This window comes from Tribolium madens, unplaced genomic scaffold (assembly GCF_015345945.1).
Source record: "Tribolium madens isolate multiple individuals breed KSU strain unplaced genomic scaffold, Tmad_KSU_1.1 Scaffold_91;HRSCAF=231;Tcas5.2_LG7, whole genome shotgun sequence".
Taxonomy (NCBI): domain Eukaryota; kingdom Metazoa; phylum Arthropoda; class Insecta; order Coleoptera; family Tenebrionidae; genus Tribolium; species Tribolium madens.
Window position 1 is genome coordinate 10,795,910 of NW_025401063.1, and position 13,918 is coordinate 10,809,827.

The following is a 13,918-nucleotide window of genomic DNA, read 5'->3' on the forward strand; positions in this document are numbered from 1 at the left end:
CCATTTTTTCTTCCTTTCTCGTTTCGCATGACCGATCTCGGCGTCACCACTTCCATCTGTTTATCTCTTTCAGACAGATATATCAGAACAAGACGGAACTATCGACAGCACATCGAGATATGTCGCACTTGCGCAAACGACTTAAAACTTTTCTCAGAAACTTTTCAAGGCTGTTCGATCCTTCAGCGGCCATTGTTGAATCTGTCGAAGACGCTTGGGTTTTGTGTCTGAGTGGTGAATGTCGCGAGTGGCCAAAAACAAGCGAAGACTTCTCCCAAAGACCACAGATAAACAACAACCTGTTGCATTATCCAGATGACTTCGAGCCGCGTGCGGCGCACTCCTGAACTCTATTCCCTTGTTCTCCAAGTGTAAACAACCTCCGATTCCCGATTTTTCGACCGGAATAAACGGTAACCTCAATCGAAATTCTGTCAACAAAAACACGATTTTTATCAGGTTTTTCGGTAAGATTTTTTTACAAGCGAGAATTTGATCCGTTCTTGATGGGTTCGGGTCTAGTGGCACGGTTTTTTTCAACTTCGTGACTAGATCCACACTCATTAAGGAAGTTTCACACCACAACAAAAGAATTACATCAAAAGTGGCCCCAAACACAAATGAAAACACTGTGTTGGCGATTGTGGGTTTAGTCCACGTTACATTAAACCGTGACTAGATCCATACTCGTCTATAGAGGTTTTTAACACGACTTTGAGGGCCCTAGAAGTCAAGTTTTTCACCCAATAAAAACACCAAAAAGGAGGTAGAAAAGTGCCGCAATCATTTACTAATTGTTAAAATGAAATCCTAGGATGTGTTGGTACACTTTTCTATGTAAGTAAAATAATGACAAAAAAAATTTTTTTTTAAACTAGAAATTCAAAAAAACCTAGTTTACGTTGGTATCCCTGGCCGAAGTTGCTTTGTTCAATCTGAACATGAACGTTTAATAAAGTATACCCAATTTTGGCACAAAAATTAACAGTTTGCTAATATTGCACTTAAAAAGTCTAATCCTGTTTTATTGTTTCCTTCATTTTCAAATATTATGTTTTTTTGTTGCTACTGTTGATCACTTCGCTGTGCGGGACATAACTTATCTGAGGTTGGCAACGTTTCATTGTCATTCCACCGTAATTTAACCTCACTTTTTTGAGGGGGGCTCAAATTATGTTTCTAGTGCGTCCGGGCGTGTTACATTTTGCCCGGACAGTCCGACTCTTGTCAAGAAAGCCCCTTGCAAGTCTTACTAAAGTGGAACGTATCGATTTCTTGCGCAAAATGGCTTTACCCAAAAGCCGAGAGAATCCGGTTATTTTCAAGTTAGATACTCCCGATTTCCATTCAGTTTTCACAGACGAGTTGAAAACTCTTGCATCGATGTTTAAGCAGTACGGTTACGAAATTCGCATTGCTGGTGGAGCTGTACGAGATTTGTTATCAGGAGTGCGCCCCACTGATCTGGACTTTGCCACAACTGCGACGCCCGAGCAAATGAAGGAAATGTTCACAGCGGAAAATGTGAGGATGATTAATATGAATGGAGAAAAACACGGAACGATAACGCCGAGAATTAATGATAAGGAAAATTTTGAGGTGACTACTTTGAGGATTGATGTAGTGACGGATGGAAGGCGTGCTGAGGTGCAGTTTACAACGGATTGGTTACTGGATGCGTTGAGGAGGGATTTGACGATAAATTCAATGTTTCTGGATTTTGAGGGAGCCGTTTATGATTATTTTTACGGTTATGAAGATTTGAAGGCACATAAGGTTCAATTCGTAGGGGATGCTGCGACGAGGATCAAAGAGGATTATTTGAGGATTTTGAGGTATTTTCGATTTTATGGGAAAATTTCGCAAGAACCAGATAAACATGACGAGGCGACCTTGCAGGCAATTAGGGAGAATAAGGAGGGATTAGGGAAAATCTCGGGAGAGAGAATTTGGATGGAGTTGAGGAAAATACTAGAAGGCAATTTCGCCGGTGATTTATTAATTAAAATAATAGACTGTGGACTAAGCACTTATATAGGGTTACCTGAAAACCCGAATTTAGAAGAATTGAAAAAAGTGTGGCAAAACTGTGCCCATTTAAAATTACATCCAGTAACTCTGTTATCTGCCACTTTGCGGAATCAAGACGATGCTGTTGCATTAAATTCGAGGCTTAAGCTGTCAGTTTTCGAGCGCGATTTAGCTCTTTTTATTACCGAGCATCGAGCCCCCAAGCCCCACGTGGTACCCTTAATGCCTTACCAACAATTAGTTTTAAAAATTAACAACAAAAATGTATTCCAACACGTTATTGAAGTTTTAAAATACATAAACTCTCCACACTTGGAAGAATTTCAGAACTGGACAATTCCCAAATTTCCGGTAACCGGAAATATGCTTAAAGAAGTTGGCGTTGAAAGTGGCCGAAAAATGGGTCTAGTCATATCGGAATTACGAAACTACTGGACAGACCAAGAATATAAAATTTCCGCTGAAGACCTCCTCAAACAAGTACCCAACATTTTAAATTTATTATCCGATAAAAAGAAAAATAAACAATAGTGTAGAAATTGGGTTTTATTTATTACTTTTTTAAATAGATAAATAACAAAACAAAATTGTATGTACAAAATTTTGGGCTATGAAACTTATGAATCTTTCCTTTCACAACATAAAGACGAATTCTTATAACTAATCATTTAAATCAATTACGTCATTCGGGTTATAAACCGGTGGGGCACGACTTGTGCCAGGCAACTGATTCATGTACTGCTCCAACCAACTAGAACAAAACACTGAAAAAAAAAAACAAATTACGAATTGTAACACTTACCTTGCTGCGTTCTGGTAGTTCATCGCTGTTGCCAGTTGTTGAGGCATTTTTTGCTGTTGTAGCATCCTTAAGGCTTGCTGTTGGTAGAACTGTTCTTTGAGTCTCTGATTTTGGATGGCTTGAACCATCTGTAATTCATGCTGGACTCGTTTGTACAACTGGAAAAGAGTTTATTTTGAATGTGAAAACAAAGACAAAAAATAATACAGTCAAATCGCCCCGCGTGACTTGTTCTTGCATCTGGCTTTGTAGAATTGGCAACATTTCTTTAATTTGCGTTTCGTTAAGACTCGGATTTTCTTTTCTTAACAAATTGGCCAAAGCCACTTGGACATTAGCGGCGCGCAAATAACTGTTACCTGAAAGTAAAAAATTTTTTTACAAAAATACGTTTAAAAAAATATTAAATAGGTAATTAATTACCGAAAAAGGCGTCAATATCTGATAGACCTGCTATTATTACAAAAAAATTGCACAAAAAGTGATGATGTAAATAATACGATTCTTACCCAAATAATTATGTCTTTGTTTCTTCTCATTTTCAAACTCTTCCCATGCTGCTTTGCGTTCTTCCTCATTCAAACCCTCCGCTTCTTTATTCTCAAGGAGTGTTTGATGTTCGTGGTATTTGTAAATTCGGTCCTCAAACTTCTGTAAGAGTTCACCTAAGAGTACGTCCTTGGGTACAAGCGGAATCGGTCGTTCACCAGGTTTGGGGTCAAATCTATAAAAAACTAAATTAAGGAAATCCTAAAATATCCATTAACTCACTTGTATAATTCAGCGAGATCATTCTGATTGTAATGTCGGTCGATTTGTTGCTCATCAATGACACGTTTCGATATCGCTTGTTTTGTAACCTGTCTTTCGTAAATTTTCATTTCCATTGTACCCTAAGGAACACTATTTTAGTTATTGGAATTCACAAAAAATGGCTTACCAAAGTGACGAAACGATAAATATAGCACGGTTTTGTTTGTCCAAAGCGATACACCCTGTATATGCTCTGGATATCGTGAGAGGGGTTCCACGATACATCAAAAATAATAACACGATTGGCGGCAACTAAATTAATACCTAAACCGCCGGCTTTGGTTGAAATTAAAAATAATCTAAAATGATTAATGTTTATCGGTCTTGTTAAGTCTACAGTCCGCGTCATACCTAGCTCGAGTGTTTGTAGGATTATTGAATGTTTTACACCAAATACTTCGACTGTCACATGATGAGGAACCGTCTAACCTAAAATAATCCAATCCGAGACACCATGAGCCGCTATAACCCCCTACAGAGTCCGTTTCACCGGCTTGGGTGGCGTCATGAATTCTTCCGAGGAAATACTCGATGATATTAAGAGAATAAAGCGACTGCGAAAATACCAATCTGGAAACAAACCACAATTAAAATTATGTTAATAAAAAAAATTTCACCTACACTTTATCCCCTATTTGCTCACATTCTTTTAAAATCTCAAACAACAAAAACAATTTTGAGCTATGTGCAATATTGTTGAGTTCATCACCGTCGCAATATTCTTGCCACCATTCCTTCTTCACAGGGTCTTCAAGAGCAACGACTTCCTCCGGCTCCCCATTTTCTTTGGCTTAAATTAGAGGGACCTACAGATGCATATTTTTTAAAAAAGGCAATTTTACCTAATGCGGCTGTCGCTCTTGTTAGGCGTTTCTTTGGCGCTGCGGTCTTTTTCTCCCCTCCTTCATCCGAACTGGAATTCGACGACGGCGTAGTTTCATCATCTTCGTCGTCATTGATAAAGTCTTTTAATGAGCCTTCCGACTCTTCCGATTCATCATCCTTAAACAAAATTAAAGTTAGCTGTGATAATCTGTCTGGTTTCCCTAATTTACCCGTTTTTCTCTGGCCAACTTCATTTCAATACTCTTATCGAGGAGCACTCGTGGATGGGTACAAATTCTTTGCAAGGCCTGAAAATCGACAAATAAAAACGAAGTACGATTCGAACCGTCACCAGTTCGTGCAAAACGGTCCATGTAATGTTGATATAATTTTATTTGCGTCTCTGTAAGACTCAAAAATAATACATATTCGTGTTTTGGGGGCAAATACGGTTCCAGAACTGAGTAATCTCGTCTTTGGACGACTCCATCCAACATTTTGTGTAAAACATGTGATCTTTTTCGCATAATTTGAATATCGTGGGGAGTCGAATCGGTATATTGTCCATTGGTAATGGGGTTAACGAATCGATTTAAATACTCCTTATATGTCCCCAATAAATTCGGTTTAACGAATTGCACCATGCAGAAATACTCTTTCAAATTATTTTGCAGTGGTGTCCCCGTCAAAACAATCCTTCGTAATGTCTTCAAACGATTCATTGCAATACTTGTGTTAGTTTTCTCGTTTTTGAGCAAGTGGCCTTCGTCACAAATCACCAAATCCGGACCTAGAACACAGAAATTGTATCGAGTTGGTGGCAAATACCCATCAATACCTGGATCGACTAAAGCTTCCTGAAATACCGACCGCATTTTTTTGCTCAATCGCTTACTTTCTGGATTACTCAAATTACGAAACATGTCATAGCCGATAATTAAAACGCCACCATAATCGTGCCAATTCTTTACTTGATACTGACGTTCGTAATTTTGCTTGAATGAAACCAATTCGTAAACTTCATACTCAGTGCAATCGGGAAGCCACTGTTTGAACTCGCTGACCCAATTTAAAACCGTGTTAAGGGGGCTTACGACAAGGATTTTTCTCACGTTTGTTTTGTCACTATTTGTTAGTAAAGTGTGACTCAAAGTTATGACCTACAATTTTTTGTTTCGCATTTTATACAAAAATACGGTAATATAGAAACCTGTAATGTTTTTCCTAGACCCATACAATGTGCCAGGATGCATCCCGACCCTTTCGTGGTTTTGGCCCTTTCTAAGGATTCGAAACATGCATCCCACATAAACTGGACGCCACTGGCTTGATGCGGCTTCAATTTCGAAACTAAGCAATCATCCACTTTTAACAATTCTTTTTGGTTCTTTTCGTCAAAGTCAAGAACGACTTTTTCAACTTTTGCGTTCAGTTGTGAGCTGAATTCGTAGATTTGGTTGTACTTCTTTTGTTTTTCAAGGATTCGCGCTTTTCGTTCCTTTTCTTCGGCTTCGGCTTGTTTCGTGGTTTCAGCAAGAGAATCTCGCCCCCAAATGTTTCGAATTTGTTTACGTGTTGATTTTTCTTCGTCGTCATCCTCACTACTGTCTTTTACCCGTTTTACTCGTTTTCGAGCAGGTTTTGACCTAAAGAAAAAAAAAAGTATAAACGAGTTTTCAATTTCACAAAACCAACTTTTCCTCTTCTCTTTTTTTCTCTTTCTCTTCCTCTGAGTCTGAGGACGAGCTGCTAGATTCTTGTTGAAAATCGTCACAACTGTCCTTTTTATCAGAGTCAGAGTCTGATAAAATCGCTTTTTTGATTCGTTTTTTCATTAACCTGAAACATGGTTAAGTCAAGTTTTAAATCACAAAAAATAAAAAGTCTTCCAGATCCTTTATTTAAGACAATTAGTAGAAATTACATTTGACATAAATATAATTTGTACTAATTGTTTTAAATAAAGGATCTAGAAGCTATAATTAGATTGAATAACAACATATAGATACAAAATAAACCTTAATTTAGAAAAAAAAAGGGTTTAGTAAAGAACTAATGCTAATGTTAATAATGCGAAAAATAAGCATCCCACTAAAAAGACGGTAAGCCTTTTTACCTCTTTTTTTTGTCCTTGGGGAGCTTTGGCTCGTCATCGCTGCACAACGGTTTCAAAAAATATATTAATATTCATTGCAGTTTTAAACTAATAAATATTAAATTACCTGCCAACCTCTTCATTCATTTTCTCTTTCTTTCTGCGAAACTTCGCAAATTCTTCTTCTGAATCACTGCTGGAAAGCTTGGAAGTAAGAAGTTTATCCTTACGCCATTTTTTTCCCGAGTTGTTTTCAACTTTCTAAAAAGAAATTAATTTATTTAGTCTTAAAGTAATTAATTATCTCACGTTTTCATCCAATTTTGAATTCTCCTCAGATTTTTCATTTGCTTCTTTTTCTGACTGATCGTCATTAGTTTTTTCACTTCCATTATCGTCTTTTCCAGTATTATCTTGCTCATTCTCGTTTGTTTCATTTGTGGAATTCTTCTCGGGTGCCTGAATTAAAAATATTAGGACACAATACTACGACACATACCATATATAAAATATACCTCCTCTGGTTTATCAACGTTTTGACTCTCCTTTTCAATTTGTAAAGGATCCTAAAATTTGAATTTTTTTTTTAATAAGAAACATTCTTAAAACATTTTATACCACATCTGAGGCACCTTCTGGAGGTTGAACATGTTCCATATTTTCCATATCCTACAAAATAATTCAGTTTAAATTAATTAGAATTTTATTGACTAGAAATTCACCTTTTCTGCGGTATTTTGTCCGCTGTGCTCGACATCGGAATTTTCGGGATTCTGTAATTTTTTCAACAATATTAATATTATATATATATAAAACTTGATAAAAATAAAATAAACAATAGTAAAAAAATACCTCCCCTGGGGTATCCTCTTTATCGTCACTACCCTCCTTATCAGAATTAAGCAAATTCTAAAATAAAATATTTGAAAACTAAACTCGGTTTTTTGTATTTCCTTATAATTACAAGAGCATCTTCAGCTAATTCCGTATCTGAATTTCCTTTGGCCAAATCAGGATTTTTCTGAACTTCAGATAAAGGACTGCCATTTGTCCCCTCATCAAGGTCAGAAATAGTAGCGTCAGATGAGTTGCCCTTTTCCGAATTTTCTTGGTTCTTTGTGGTTTTCCTTTTACGTTTTTTCCTGTTTGTATTTTCACTAGAAGTTGAACTATCGGAACCTGACCTTCTTCTTTTTTTATGTAACGAGTTCAAGTCAGTCAATCTAAGAAAAATATGTTATATAAACGTTTATGTTATAAAAAACCATCATACTTTTTTATTTCCAGCAATTCCAGATTTCCTAAATAATGCTCTTTAAGTTTTTCACAGGGAATTCTAATAAGCTTAACGTAACATTTTAACTTAAATTTGGGGTCATTTTTCCAGTCAAAAGCAGGTTCGTTATCGCTCTCTTCGTCACTTGTCTTCTTTTCTTCAACTTTTTTTGGTTTCTTTTTTTCTTTAATTTTACTATTTTTCAGTTTTACTGTCTCCAAATCTTCAGAACTGTCAGTATCAGACAAAACGATCTTGTTCATAGGTACTGTTTTCTTCTTTCTGAATCTATTTTCATGTGTAGTTTTATTTAGATTTTTACTTCTTCTAGGTTTTGTTGTGGTTATGAAGTCTGTATCATCACTAGACTCTGAACTTGAACTTGTACTTGTACAAACTTGTAACGACTGTCTTGTCTTTTTAATAGTTTTAGCTGCAGCTTTTCTCTTCCCAACACTCTCAATAAGAGGCGGCTCTGTCAGTTTCTCATCATCAGATTTTTCATCTGAGCTAGTTATTAGTACAACAGTATCATCAAATCTCACAGTTTTTTCAGGTTTTTCTCTAGGCTCCACTAGTTTGTTAATATCAACTAATTTAATCTTAGGTTTCATTTCCGGTTCATTTTCTCCATTTGCAGGCGTACTTAAATCATCATTCATTTCTGTGTTTTTATTTATATCAACTCCATTTGCAAGGAGTTTCTCAGCTGTTTTCATTTTCTTATCAAACAGTTCTTTAACAGAAGTTGCGTGTTTGACTAAACTGTTGACTTGCACTTCAGTTTGCTCAATAATCGCTTGCAATTTTTCATCGCTTGAAGATTTTTCTAATTGTTCTTTAATTTTGGAAGTCTCAACTAAAACTACAGTGACTTGAGCGAATTTGTCCAATACTTCGTTTAAAGATTCTCTCGACATTTTTTTCAAGACTAAACCTGAGAACTCTCACCATTGATGAAAATGTTAATTAAAAATTAACGAAAGTTTACCCCAATTTCACCGAATAGTATTGAGTCGTTTCCCGCCTGTACAGTCTAACAATAAAATTGAAACTGCCACATACACAACACTGTTAAAAGAAATTTTTAGATTGTCGAATCACGTTTAAAGCGATTTCGTTTCAAGTCAATGCGGCATTTTACCAGTTTTGCATAAACCATTCCAACAAATCAAACAATAAACTACTGACGGCCATTGGCAATGGCATTTTAGACAAACGTCAACAAATTTGATTTTTTCGCAGTATAGCCAACCCAACCCAACCAAGCCAATGTCCCCAAACTTATTCAAACAGATAACAATGATTTTTTTTGTCAATTTTATAGTCACTGAGTTTCCAGATAATTCGAATAATTAAGTTAATACCACATTCAATCAACACTTCTTCAAAAAACTTTTATGCCACCCATTTGCTTTAATAAATATTCAATAAAACACAAAATCTCCTTGAATCTTTATTTAGACAACTCGTTCATATAAAATTATATCATTTTCATTGTTACACAATCATTACCACATTTGCGACTCTTTTGTCATTCATGTATAAACTTGCATCCTCCAAAGGCCCCCACACCTGTAACAATCCCACATAACATTTGATTTTTACTCTAATTAATAATAATTACTGGCAAGAGCGAAGCCAGCGCTGATCCCAAGCCCTTATTGCTGCCGTCCGAGTCACCAGAATCGTTCCTGCAGAACCCCCACATCTGACACACTGTTTAATAGCCCTAGGAGTACGCCCCAGATATAAATGTCGGATTGAATCAACTGTTTGTGTTGTCCCCGAGTCGGTGGAAGACATGAGACATTCAGGGTCGTTGTTATATTCTAACTAAAATCAAGAAAAATCAAGAAAAACACCAAAACAATGAAAAAAAACACACCTGTAATGGTAGAATTTGTTGAACGAGTTGTGGAGACGCTAAAACGGCCCTATTATTGCTAGGTAGAAGAAGCTGGATTTGGACTTGGCTAGGTAAGAGGCAACATTCGTCTAAAAATAATTACAAATAGCAAGCAAAGTAAAAAATATTTTATTTATTTAATTAATTACAAATTAAAAGTTTCTTGAATCGTGCCCGTTTTTGGGTCGTTATCAGGGTTAACAAACAGAAAAACATTCGAAACGCAAGTCTTCGTTGGTGAAACATTTGCAATAAAAAATTCTTGAGATATGTCTTCACCACTTGTGCGATTTTGTTTCATGGTCGTTGAAGAATTGAATGATTTAGTTGCACTTTCTATTAAATCGTAAAAAAACAACTCGCGAGGGGTCAACGGCGTTAGAGGTGTTCCGTTGTTTTCATCTTTAATTTGTGTTTTTTCTTCTTTTGGTTCATTCTTCTCAAGTTTCTTTTTTTCATCATAAACAACAAGCAAAGTCTGTTCTTCCACAGTTTTCTGTTTTTCATGATCAATAAAATTAACTTCGAATAATTGATTTTTGTCTTTAGGCGATATTTTCCATAACACCACCAGTATTGATACCAAAATTAAAAAAATAACTAGAGCCACGAGCCAAAAATAATACGGCCATTCTTTTGGCCAATGGAAATAATGACTCAAATGTAACACTTTGACGAAAATTAAAGGACAGTAAAGAAACCAGTACAGAATAAATAATAAAACACAATAAAGGGGGAAACCGATAAATTTGAACGGTTCAGAAAGATTTTCATTTTTGTTGTGATTTTTCGGAAAAAAATTAACACACAAAAACATAGACATTTTGTTTGAGAGTTTCAAACTGGAATAATAACCAACGGACAAAAATTTCAAAGGAAGCGGTTATCACATTTCCTATTCTGATAAAATAGAGTTAGATCAAGTTTGTTTTTTACTTACCAATCAGAGTATCATCTGGTTCGTTCACGTTTTGGACCAATCGGCTTAATAATCGGAACAAAAGAGCCAAAACATCCAAACTTCCATCAGATTTGATAAAAACTGGGAGACATGCCGGCCTCAGCAGCCCCCATATTCGTATCAAAACTAACATTTCCCTTAACATATTTAAGGCTTTGACATCACGTAACAATTCGTACAGCTTTCCCATGGAAGGACGACTATCTGGTAACTTCACCAGCAAATTGAGAGCCAAATCGGCCACCCACTGGATGAGTTGTTGCAAACTTTGGAGAGTTGAGGGCTCGACGGTGAATTCCTTCGCCTCGAGGTGCATTAAAACCTTGTCCACATCGGTTTGCCCTTCAGCGATTACATCTAAAAATTATTTAAAAAAATATAGAAAAACAAACTTTAATTTGGAGAATTTTCTCACTTGCTAACGAGTCTGCAGGACTCTTATCATGACTACTCATCTCGCTTGGCCTTAGAAGACTTTTAAAAGCTGTAGATATGCTGTGAAGCATCAGGAATTGGGCGAGATCATGGGCCTTTACTTGACCTTGAACGCTCAATCTGAAAATGATAACTTACCCAACAAGTCGATACAACAGGAACCTACCTGCACAATGATATTTTCATGCATAAGTATTGCACGTAGAAAAATTGTTGCACCGCCGAAGGCTGTCGATTAAAACTCTCGGTAAGTCTGTCACATATCGCATCTAACATCCCAGGTCTTAACACTAGTAATAAGTCTAACCAATCAAAACCGCTCATCATACAATATTCCAAAATTGTGGTACAATAAGGGACACTTAGAGGTGTTGAGCTATCGATTTGGGGTGGTAACTTAAACATATGGAGGCTATCATCTGAATCAATTACGAGTAAAATATTCCCGAGCAAGGACATGTCAATGTTCGAGATTTTGATACTAGTTTTGGGATATCTAGCGAGAGGTTCGTCAAAATAACGCGGGCAAATGGTTAACGTAATGTTGGCGAGATGTTTTAGAGTGTCTCTGTACAGACAATGGATGGAATTGTCGGCAAATGTGGCAACGACATACCCGCTTGAAACGTTATTTAGTAAACTTAGTTTACTTGTAGCTAATGATGTAACTTTACTGTTGTATTGGAAGTGACACTGGTATTGCCACAACTGAAAAATACTGTTAGAATCGTTTTATCAATTGATTATATTTTAGCAAACATACAACAGTATTGAAAAATTGAGGAGTTTCAGATTTTCCTAGTGATTTATGTACTGGTAAAGCTTTTTCTCTTAATTCCCACACCTGCAAACAACTTATTTTATCACTTGTAGCTGAAACCACCACAGAATCTGCGTCTTCTCTCATTATCCATTTGATATGACTTATGTGACTATTTTTTTCTTTGGAAACCTGCTCCACTAAAAAACAAACGTTAGACTACGACTCAAACGACGCAATTTGTTACTCAATGCTTCCTTCGGTGCCTCAAATAAGAAAAAACTGAGTAGAGATTGGCTTGTGATAACACACTTATCTTCAATCTTCCTCACAGACACCTTGTAACATTGAATAGGCATTGATAAATCTCCGTTACTAACAGCGAGCAAAAAATGGCCGTCTAAAGTAACATTATTGATTAATTCTATACTAGTTTTTTTTTTTAATCCTACTTTTGCCATAGCAAATATCGGCAGCTTTGATAAAAATCCTTGTAGGTGCCAAACTCTCAGTTGCCATAACCATAGAGACCTGACTTGTACTTTGAGGGAGTAAAATCGAGCATAACATTCCCGTTGTTGTAAGTAACAAAGCCCCACTAGCAGGACGCCCCCCAAACTGTTTAACAGAACAGGCAAATTTGACATGGTGGAACTTCTCCGTGTACAAAGCGCTGTCTTTTTTCTCGGAATTGAGGCAAATTTTCTTCCCAGAGTGGAAAAACGCCGCTGACAAAATATGTTCCCCTTCAAGGACAGTCTGGAGGACTAGCGTCCAGTCGTTTAGTATGTGGTCTTTAGCTTTGTAGATCTTTATAGAGCCGTTCTCATCCGCGACTAGAAGAAGGTCGCCTGTAAAGTCCCACTGAAGAACAGAAACAGGTGAAGAGTTTGATAATATTCTGAAAATGGGAGTATAATAGTGGAGAGAGTTTATTTTGGAGACGTACTTATGAACTTGCCAGGGACTGTTTAAATCACAAACGTAGACATTAGAGTTCCTAAACAGTGAACCGGCTTCTTCAATATTGCAATCCGTGCTGAAAGCAACGACGTTGGAGCTTGAAATTGAGCATAAGGTTGACTTTTCTAGTCTGAAATTCAAACGGTTGGAAAAAAGTTAACTTTTGTTTGTGTGGTACTTCGTAAATGATAGATGCTTGTTGGTGTCCACTGATTTATTAATTTTTTTATTAATTGTAAAAATGTGGTCCATTTTTCGATATTCCTTTAGAAAACTCGAAGCATCTTTTTAAAAGATTGACAAACTTTTGACACTTGACACTCCTAACTCCTGACAGCTGTTATAGAGGGCCATTGCCAACATATAAGATTAAATCCCTATATGTTTATCACTTCGGCACAGATTAGTTGCTTGCTAATCTGTGACTTCGGTCAAATAACACAGTGCGATCAAAAAGTCTTTCTATCAAGTAGGCGTCCTAGTTGACGTATGTTGCATGGCAGTTCGTATGTTATCTAGATGTCAAAAAATTAAAACATTGAGCTAATTAAATTGAATTATTCTATGAAACGTCTCAAAACAAACTAAAATAAGATTTTGTTGGTGTTTATTCATAAAAATCGTTCACCACTGTTTCCTATAATAATTTACAAAAAAAATATTTTGACATTTCTCATTTGTCATTGTGACACTTTAACTTCCACAGACATACGCTTGCTTGATGGACAAATTTTTGATCTCACTGTACTTGTACGGTAACATTTTGGCTATTTTAATCTTGTATGATGGCACATATCAAAATGATAGTTAAAGTTATAAATTCTAATACTTTCTTTGAATAAGTGATTCAGTGAACATTAAAAAATTACTTTGCTGCATTTTTATTGATTTAAAAACCAAGTGTTTAGTATTTTTGCTGTTTGTGTTTTCAGTTTTAAAAATGTCAGTTTGGCAAATACTCAACTCCCACTTGGTATATTCCATACACAACACAAATTACAAAAAGTTTCTATAGTAGCATACTGTATCAGAATTTTTTAACCCCGAT

At 36.2% G+C, this 13,918-nt stretch overlaps 3 protein-coding genes across 7 annotated transcripts; 1 reads left to right on the forward strand and 2 right to left on the reverse strand.

Moving 5' to 3' along the window:
- Positions 1–1,097: 1,097 nt before the first annotated feature.
- LOC123010431 (CCA tRNA nucleotidyltransferase 1, mitochondrial) lies at positions 1,098–2,568 on the forward strand. Its single transcript, XM_044407322.1, has one exon. It carries the CDS (start codon positions 1,174–1,176, stop codon positions 2,560–2,562), a length of 1,389 nt encoding a protein of 462 aa, XP_044263257.1. The 5' UTR covers positions 1,098–1,173; the 3' UTR covers positions 2,563–2,568.
- Positions 2,565–9,068, reverse strand: LOC123010429 (transcriptional regulator ATRX homolog). 4 transcript variants are annotated; one of them, XM_044407316.1, is made up of 23 exons: positions 8,834–9,068; positions 7,840–8,779; positions 7,531–7,789; positions 7,419–7,475; positions 7,289–7,339; positions 7,188–7,235; positions 7,082–7,132; positions 6,876–7,025; positions 6,694–6,827; positions 6,588–6,626; positions 6,167–6,310; positions 5,682–6,117; positions 5,310–5,631; positions 4,702–5,261; positions 4,489–4,648; positions 4,268–4,436; positions 3,998–4,216; positions 3,774–3,945; positions 3,605–3,726; positions 3,343–3,557; positions 3,041–3,192; positions 2,834–2,991; positions 2,565–2,782 (listed from the first exon to the last, which is right to left on the reverse strand). In XM_044407316.1, the coding sequence occupies exons 2-23, from the start codon at positions 8,760–8,762 to the stop codon at positions 2,692–2,694; spliced, it is 4,632 nt and encodes a 1,543-aa protein (XP_044263251.1). In that variant the 5' UTR covers positions 8,763–8,779; positions 8,834–9,068; the 3' UTR covers positions 2,565–2,691. The 4 variants fall into 4 exon arrangements, with proteins under 4 accessions (XP_044263251.1, XP_044263250.1, XP_044263253.1 ...); XM_044407315.1 differs by having other exon boundaries at positions 7,185–7,235; XM_044407318.1 differs by lacking the exon at positions 6,588–6,626 and having other exon boundaries at positions 7,185–7,235.
- Positions 9,069–9,285: 217 nt separating this feature from the next.
- LOC123010430 (mediator of RNA polymerase II transcription subunit 16) lies at positions 9,286–13,208 on the reverse strand. Of its 2 annotated transcripts, XM_044407320.1 has the most exons (11): positions 13,049–13,208; positions 12,857–13,000; positions 12,360–12,808; positions 12,155–12,307; positions 11,911–12,107; positions 11,314–11,855; positions 11,128–11,267; positions 10,692–11,069; positions 9,731–9,840; positions 9,470–9,678; positions 9,286–9,417 (listed from the first exon to the last, which is right to left on the reverse strand). In XM_044407320.1, the coding sequence occupies exons 1-11, from the start codon at positions 13,120–13,122 to the stop codon at positions 9,381–9,383; spliced, it is 2,433 nt and encodes an 810-aa protein (XP_044263255.1). In that variant the 5' UTR covers positions 13,123–13,208; the 3' UTR covers positions 9,286–9,380. The 2 variants fall into 2 exon arrangements, with proteins under 2 accessions (XP_044263255.1, XP_044263256.1); XM_044407321.1 differs by lacking the exons at positions 9,286–9,417; positions 9,470–9,678; positions 9,731–9,840 and adding an exon at positions 9,849–10,247.
- Between the last annotated feature and the right edge of the window lie 710 nt (positions 13,209–13,918).

What these genes read in the sequence shown, in the direction of transcription:
- LOC123010431 (XM_044407322.1), top strand. Translation starts at nt 1,174, where the DNA reads ATGTTTCTAGTGCGTCCGGGCGTGTTACATTTTGCCCGGACAGTCCGA.
- LOC123010429 (XM_044407315.1), bottom strand. Translation starts at nt 8,762, where the DNA reads ATGTCGAGAGAATCTTTAAACGAAGTATTGGACAAATTCGCTCAAGTC. An exon ending in GTCTAGGAAAAACATTACAG is followed by an intron (nt 5,632 to 5,681) that starts GTTTCTATATTA and finishes AAAAAATTGTAG; the next exon opens with GTCATAACTTTGAGTCACAC. An exon ending in AACTACCAGAACGCAGCAAG is followed by an intron (nt 2,783 to 2,833) that starts GTAAGTGTTACA and finishes GTTTTGTTCTAG; the next exon opens with TTGGTTGGAGCAGTACATGA.
- LOC123010430 (XM_044407320.1), bottom strand. Translation starts at nt 13,122, where the DNA reads ATGGACCACATTTTTACAATTAATAAAAAAATTAATAAATCAGTGGAC. An exon ending in AACAAATTCTACCATTACAG is followed by an intron (nt 9,679 to 9,730) that starts GTGTGTTTTTTT and finishes TCTTGATTTTAG; the next exon opens with TTAGAATATAACAACGACCC. An exon ending in CGCTGGCTTCGCTCTTGCCA is followed by an intron (nt 9,418 to 9,469) that starts GTAATTATTATT and finishes GGATTGTTACAG; the next exon opens with GTGTGGGGGCCTTTGGAGGA.